Genomic DNA, 8,223 nt, shown 5'->3' on the forward strand with positions numbered 1-8,223 from the left:
GTAAAGTCCTTAACAATTCTTCAAAAAGCTGCATAGTTTTTATATATGTATGAAAAATGATGGCTATATAGTATAAATATGAAACTCTAACAAGTCACTCAATTGTGTACAACTCCTAGCAACTCCATGGACTGTAACCCCCAGGCTCCTCTGCTCACAGAATTCTCTAGGCAAAAACACTGGAGTGGGTAGACAATTCCCTCCTCCAGGGGATCTTCACAACTCAGGGATCGAACCTGGACCTCCCACATTGCAGGCAGATTCTCTACTGTCTGAGCCACCAGGGAAGTCCTGTATATAAATGTATACCATAACTTGGATTATTTCTTTGAGATTTACACCATATTTCTAAGTTTTGCTTTCATAAATAATGGTGCAATGCAGCAGCAACCATTTCTGTTAATTTCATATTCACATCTTTGTTGTTCCTGGTGGCTCAGATGGTAAAGGGTCTGCCTGCAATGTGGGAGACCCAGCTTAGATCTGTGAGTGGGGAAGATCTCCTGGAGAAGAGAATGGCAACCCACTCCAATATTCTTGCCTGGAGAATCCCATAGACAGAAAAGTCCATCCATGGCGTGGCAAAGATTCAGACACGACTGAGAGACTAACTTTGTCTTTCTTTCTTTAGAACTTCAAATAAATCTAAAGCAGTGAATTTGAATAGTGAATTGTATAGTGTAATTAACAAAATCACTACACTAACTTTATGGGACAGTATGCATTATCATGTCTTTTTTAAGAGAGGCAAAACTGTATCAAGGATGATATAATGCGGAATGACTATTAATATTTTACTCCATACCCAGTAAATTAGGAACATGGACAAGGAAAACTGCACTGCTGTGACAGACTTCATCCTCCTTGGATTCTCAGATGCCCCTGAGCTCAGAGTCTTCCTCTTCCAGCTGTATCTTTCCATCTATGGAGTCACAGTTTGGGGAAATCTGGGCATGATTGCTCTCATTCAGGTCAGCTCTGGACTCCACATCCCCATGTACTTTTTCCTCAGCCACTTGTCCTTTGTGGATTTCTGTTACTCCACAATCAGCACACCAAAGATGATAGCTAACATCTTAAAAGAAGACAGGAGAAGGAAATAGCAACCCACTCCAGTACTCTTGCCTAGAAAATCCCATGGATGGAGGAGCCTGGTGTCCATGGGGTCACAAAGAGTCAGACACGACTGAGCGACTTCACTTTCACTCACTAAAAGAAGACAGAGCCATTTCCTTCCTGGAATGCACTGTGCAATTCTACCTGTTTTGCACATTTGGGGTAACTGAGGTCATTCTGCTGGCAGTGATGGCCTATGGTCACTTTGTGGCCATCTGTGACCCACTGCTCTACATGGTCACCATGTCCCAAAATCTCTGTGTGGAGCTGGTGTCTTGTTGCTATCTCAATGGTGCTGTATGTTCTGTGATTCACTTGTGTTTAGCTCTTCAGATCCCATCCTACAGATCAAATGTGATCAACCATTTCTTTTGTGATCTCCCCCCTCTCTTGTTTCTTGCTTGCTCTGATGTCATTGTGAATCAATTGGTGCTATACTCTGTGGCCATTTTTTATGAGATCATCACCATCATGGTCATCCTCACGTCCTACCTGTTTATTCTCATCACCGTCCTGAGGATGCACTCTACAGAGGGAAAGTGCAAAGCCTTTTCCACCTGTGCTTCCTACCTCGCTGCTATCATTGTCTTTCACTGAACAATCCTTTCCTTTATTGCCGGCCCCAATCTGGCAACAGCATGGATACTGACAAAGTGGCCACAGTGTTCTACACTGTAGTGATCCCCATGGTGAACCCCTTGATCTATAGTCTGAGGAACAAGGATGTGAAAGAAGCTCTCAGAAAAGTGGTGAGCTTCAAAATATTTTCCCAGAGAATATTTTCCTAGCAGGACTCAGGGTTCCAAATTGGAGGCAGGTGAAAGGGTGATGATGTGCTGTAATGCTGAAAAGGGTGAATAGAAGCGGGTAGCTATGAATGAATCTTGTTGACTCACTTATCTTTGTACCTTGTATCCTGTCAATTTGGGTTGAGCATATAGCAAAATTTGCAGTCTGCTTCCCTGTTCTTATTCAATCTAAAATTATTTAAATGGTTCTGGGCAATGGACTGTTAAAACACACATTTAGTTTTCTGTAAAACTTTCATAAGTTCATTAAAGAACTCACATTTTATTTCTCTATCCATTATGGAAACTATGATTAACTTCAAAATTGAACGGCTGTTATTTTTCAGTGAAGAGCGCATGTTTGATTTTATGCACACATAAGCATATTCTGAAATTCTGTTCCACTCCAGTAGCACATTTAATTCCTTTAGAGTTTTTTGATGGAATACACATTCCAAGCAGAACTATCTTTCAAATTACAGGAATTAGACCTTGTTCAGGATATTTTTGTCATACAGAAAATTATAATTTATAATTCTAACATGAAGAGCATCTAATTCAGTGTTTCTTTGTTAGTTTCTTTTGACATTTTTAGGTCATTAGGTAATATTTAGCTGAGAAATATATGAATTGAGAAGCAAACAGGCAAGCAATAAGAAAAACACTAGTTTTATTGCATATTTTGTCTGTATCATTGTATGTGATTTTGGACAAATCTACCATATATATACATATATAAACATAAAATTTACACCTTACATATATATAAAGCCTGTTTGTCGATTATACCTTAGTAAATTTAAAATAAATTAAAGCAGAAAGCAATGTACTTAAAAAGGAGAAATGTTTGCTGTGAAATCTAGATACCTTTTGCTATGATGTCATTATCCAACAGTTTTGGAGTCTCTGGGAATGATAATGGAACTTGATGAGAAGATAACAGTCAAACTTGTGATTTACTTTCACATAAAATATTTCTAAATTTGCTGTTGTTTTTTCTTCATGTTTTCAAGAAATATAAATTGCATCAGGAAATGATAATTAGCTTTAATTGCTTGTTCTGAGCCTCTGAAGAAGGCAAGGGATTCTCTCTAGGGCCTTGTGCCACAGGGAGTGGAGGAGACATAGTAGTCTCAGCATTCCCAGTAAATCCACAAGTCCTCTGGAGGGTGGAGGGGGGCTGCCTTTCCCACAGTCCCATGTAGAATCTCTAATGGATACCTTAGCTTCAGTTATTTCTTCATGAGGGAAATCACTTGGGGGAATTTCGAGTCACTGCAAACAATAGGAACAGGAAGTGCATACTCTCCAGAAGGATATGTAGAAGGCCTGGCTTAGCTGGACTCCTTCATAGCAGTGTCCTGAACAAGTGTTTCCTGGGAGTGTGAGGACACAGGGGCCCTGAGGCTCTTTGGTGCATGTATCTCTGCTTCTGCCATTTCGGGGTAGAACTGTGCAAGGGAGGATTGACAGGTATTTAACCCAAACTGAATTTAAAGGAACTAAAACTAAACTTCTGGAGAAATAGAATCAGCAAGGTTGCCTCTAAATAAGATTTTAAGGCATGGAAAACACAAGGGCTGACTCACAAGACCACAAACAAAAACAATGGGAAGAAATTGTAAGGATAAACATTTTGCATACCATGCTTACTAGATTTGTTGATAATACAGATTGCTTAAATAATAGCATTTGGGAGATAAGGAAATAGATATTTAATTGCATATAAGTTAACTAGAAGGACATAAAAATCTACCAGAATTGAGTAAAAGGTGATCAGTGGTTTACTCACTTCCCCTCACCTCCCAAGGGGACAATAGACAATATCTGGAGGTATCTTTGGTGTCACAGTGCAGGGACCAGGGGTGAAGTTACTGTCATCTAGTGGACAAAGGCCAGAGAAGCTGCACAGGATAGCTCCCCATAAAAACAACAATCCAGCCCAAAATATCAATAGTGCCATGATTGAAGAACTCTGAAAAAGATCACTGATAAAGAATTTTATCATAGTGAGAACTGACATGGAAAATTTGCCTCCTGATTGTTACTTAAATATACTCGTGAAAATAGTATGGTAGCTTTTCATTGTATAAAAATTAAATATATGGATAATCCAGTAATCCTGCTTCTGAATATTTATTTATTTAATTCAAATATTTATTTAATTCAAAAGAATTAAAATGATGATTTCAAAGAGATATTAGCATTCCCTTGTTCATTGCAGAGCTAGTCACAATAACAAAGATTAGAAATAACCAAAATGTCTATGGACCAAAAACTGGATCAAGAAAATGTGGTATGCACATAAAATGACATAAAAAAAGAAAGAAATTATGCAGTAAATTACCACATGGATGACAGTATGCTTAGTGAAATATGTCAGTCACAGAAAGACAAATACTGTATGAATTCACTTATATGTTTATGGACTCAAAAAGTGGATGATTGATGTCAGAGGCGAGAGGAGGGAAAAACAGGAAGTTACAAATCAACGGACATAAAATATCAATTAAGCAAGTTAAATGAGTTCTAGAGATATACTTACAAATATTATATTGGTAGTCAACAATACTGTATTGTACATTTAAAATATCTTAATTTGGTAGGTCTTATGTGAAATGTTCTTATCACATTAAAATAAAAATAAATATTAGTACAATATGATCACTAAAATCTAAATTTTACTTGGATTCCATCAGCTTTTTCCCTTTAATTATCTCTTTATTTTCTTGGACCCAATCCAGGTACCGCATTATACTGTCATCATCTCTCCCTAATGTCTGATCTGTGACAGATTTTGACTCTTTCCTTTTTTTTTTTGGCTTCAATAATTCTAAGGAGTATGGATGAGGTATCCTGTAGAATGCTTGCAGATATGGGTTTGCCTAATAATTTTCTTATAGTAAGATGAGATGATAGATTTTGCGGAAAGAATATCATAGAGGTGAAGTTTCTCACCACATCATATCAGGGGATAAATGATGCCCACACTGCACCACTGGAGATGCTCACCTTTATCTTTTACTTCAGGTAATGTTGGTGATATTTACTAAACTTGACTGTGAGATTTGAAATGGAGTTGAATTAATAAAAATTATTTCTACCGTGTTCATGTTCCTTATTTAAACTCTATAGTCCTTGGTTTCTACAATGAATATGTGTTATTTCAACAATTCAACAAACAAATAATTAATGGAATGGATGTGGTGGTGCAACCGAGCATAACAGAACAGTTATTTTAACAGGATCAGTTCATTGTCCAAACTTAATATTTAACTTTGCAAATATCTCTGCTTTAACTCTGAATGAATCATGATGATCTAAACGCTGGACCTTCATATTTCTCCCATATGTTAGAGTAACAGTATGGAGGAACAAGGTTATGCCTGGCATATTGTAGTCATTCAATTAATATTTAATAATGATTTCATATATAATTGCATAATTTTTATAATTATAAAAAAGTATCAGTGTGAGGAAGGGTCTGAGAGAAGTGATTTTAACCTACAAATGTTCATGTGAAATGCCGCAACACTGCTCCAGGTTTTCTAGAACACAAGAAAGAATTACATCAGAGAATTGTGATTAATTTTAATTATTTCAAGGCTTTAAAAGAATGAGACAACAGTCTCTAGGGTTTATGCCCCATAGGTTGTGACTCTAGATGGAAGGCTATATCCATCACTCCAACCAGGAGAGGCCCTACTTTCACTCATCAGCAGGTATGTACAACAGACAGCTCGTGGGAAGCTGCTGTGAAACACAGGAGCTCAGCCTGACGCTCTGTGATGACCTAAGAGAAGGCATGGGAGGGAGGGGGGAGGCTCAAGAGGGAGGGGATATATCTGTGTATATCCCTTCCAATCAAAAGTAAAATTCAAAAATAAGATTCTAAACAAAAATTAATATTATTTCTAAGTAGAGTATTAGAAAAACAGTATGAGTAGAAATTTACAATTTAGACATAGAGAGTCCTTGAGTAATACTAAAGGAAGAGGAAGTGGACTCAGCCTACAGAGCTTTGTGTCGAACTGGTTCAGCTAAGCCCCTAAAACAACAGGGCTTCCCTAGTGGAACAGTGGGAAAGAATCTGCTGCCAGTGCAAGAGATGCAAGCGACTTGGGTTTGATCCCTGGGTTAGGAACATCCCCTGGAGTAGGAAATGGTAACCCCCCTTCAGTATTCTTGCCTGGAAAAAATTCCACGGGCATAGGAGTCTGGCGAGCTACATACAGCCCATGGGTTCACAAAAGAGTCTGAAACAATGGAGTGACAGAACACCAACAAGTGCCTGGGATGGAGGGTTAGAAGAGCTCTGAGAATCTGTGGAAGGTGCATTATGTGGTTTCTACAAACTTTTGAAGGAGTAGTCAAATTGAAATAAAGACAAACATTTAATAAAAAGTAAGCAGAGATTAAACAAATGCTAGGGAAAGAAGAGTAAAAGGAACTATTTTTAATTAGGTATGTAAAGCAGCCTTGACAGCAAAAATTAAACAAAATAGAGAAGAAAGGTATAGGAAATATATGAGCTGTCATATTTCCTAAATGCCAAAGAAACTCACCAGCAATTTAAAAATAACATTTGGGTCACAAAATCTATTGCATGAAATAAAACATTAGTTTAATATTAATTTTTAAGTGGCTTAAATAAATCAGCTATAGTTAGAGTGTCTAGCTTTTGTGATAGATTGTCTTTTGAGATTGTCTTTATTAAACTGATACTCAAATTTAATGAGTATAGGAAGACATAGGGATCTTGAGTGTCTCAGTTTTGCCTATGATCTGGCATCACTGCTGAGCACATAAAAATCTATTTCTTGAGTTGTGGGACTAGAAACAGCCTTATCGGAAATGATAGAGAATAGTCCTGGTATGGTAGGGTCTAAGAGGTGTTGGTCACCAATTGTCCATGCGTGTGTGCTGAGCCGCTCAGTTGTGTCCTATTCTTTGTGACTCCATGGACTATAGAGCCAACCCAACCCTGTCCACATAATTTTCCAGTCAAGAACACTGGAGCGGGTTGCCATTTCCTCCACCAGAGGATCTTTCCAACCCAGAAACTGAACATGCATCTCTTGCTTCTCCTATATTGGCAGGTGGATTCTTTACCACTATCCCCCTGAGAAGTCACTGGTCACCAATTAGAGAAATAAGATTTTTTTCTGTTAGTATTTTCTCATGAAATATCATCACAGTGCAGTACTATATTAAATGTGTGATCTTTCTCTTTTACAGGTAATATAGGGACAGAATAAATGTCTTTATTTATGGACATTTCTATGTTAGAATCTTTATTAGTGTTAGTTAAATTTTTCTTAAGTTCCTTTCTCATCTCACCTGATACTGCCTTCTAGTATAGCTCTCTGATATGTACACTTTCATTGGACAATTTCCCACAGATTTAAGATCACTAGTTTGTTCACAAATTGGAACATGATTATGAATAAATGAAGTATCTTAGTACTAAGACATTGAACATAGATTCTCTTTCAGACAAACAGAAAATTTGCGGGAGTCTGGATCAAGATTCCAGTCACAGATGTGTAGATTGATTCTTATTTGCATGTTACAGGGAAAGTCAAGGATCTCTGTCTTGTGCTTTGTCATGTCTTCGATAAAGACCTAGTCTGTATTATTATCCTTGTTATTTGTTCAGTGTTATTATTCCACAAGCAATGTGGTGGGATTGATCATTAGGGCTCCCTGGGTTGAGAAGAACACTATCTGAAAAAAATTAACTAAGGTTTATCTTGACAATAGATTTACTGAGTCAGAAACAAAAGTAAATGTTAAAGTATCATGTGGAATTAACAATAAAGGCACAGATGTAACTGTTAGAGGGGTCATTCTCCAGTGTCGCACTGTGAACATGTGATGCAAATGTAATTTATTTAGAATTTTCTCACTTCTGCTACTAGTTTTAGGACTGAAATAATCAGTTATGGTACTAGGCTAGGTTTAATCTTTTATGAATTTATAATGTTCAAGATGACCTAAAAGTGTTATAGAAGGATTTCACTTAAAATAACTCCCAAATCTTTTGATTTCATATTATCTCTAAATGTTGAAATTATACTTCAGAACTAAAAGTTCAATAATGGTACTGTGCTATTTAAAGAAAAGTTTAAATTGTTATCTTTTAAAAATTTTAGACATTTAGCAATTGTGCATAAGAAACACAGAGAGAGGTTCTAAAAGAGACACTTTACTTCATCTTCCAGCTTTGGAAAGAAGGCATTAACCGAGGGTCTTACATCCTCATTCTCTCTAATATGTTTGTTTCCAGGGATGATTCATATTCTGACAAACAGAAACC

The 8,223-nt window shown here is 37.0% G+C and overlaps 1 protein-coding gene across 1 annotated transcript; it reads left to right on the forward strand.

Annotated features, from left to right (window-relative positions):
- On the forward strand, window positions 822–1,904 carry LOC102184860 (olfactory receptor 5L2-like). Its single transcript, XM_018039343.1, is given in 3 exon segments — window positions 822–1,073; window positions 1,207–1,720; window positions 1,723–1,904. Coding segments are annotated over 3 exon segments (948 nt in total).

Source organism: Capra hircus, chromosome 24 (assembly GCF_001704415.2).
Source record: "Capra hircus breed San Clemente chromosome 24, ASM170441v1, whole genome shotgun sequence".
Classification (NCBI taxonomy): domain Eukaryota; kingdom Metazoa; phylum Chordata; class Mammalia; order Artiodactyla; family Bovidae; genus Capra; species Capra hircus.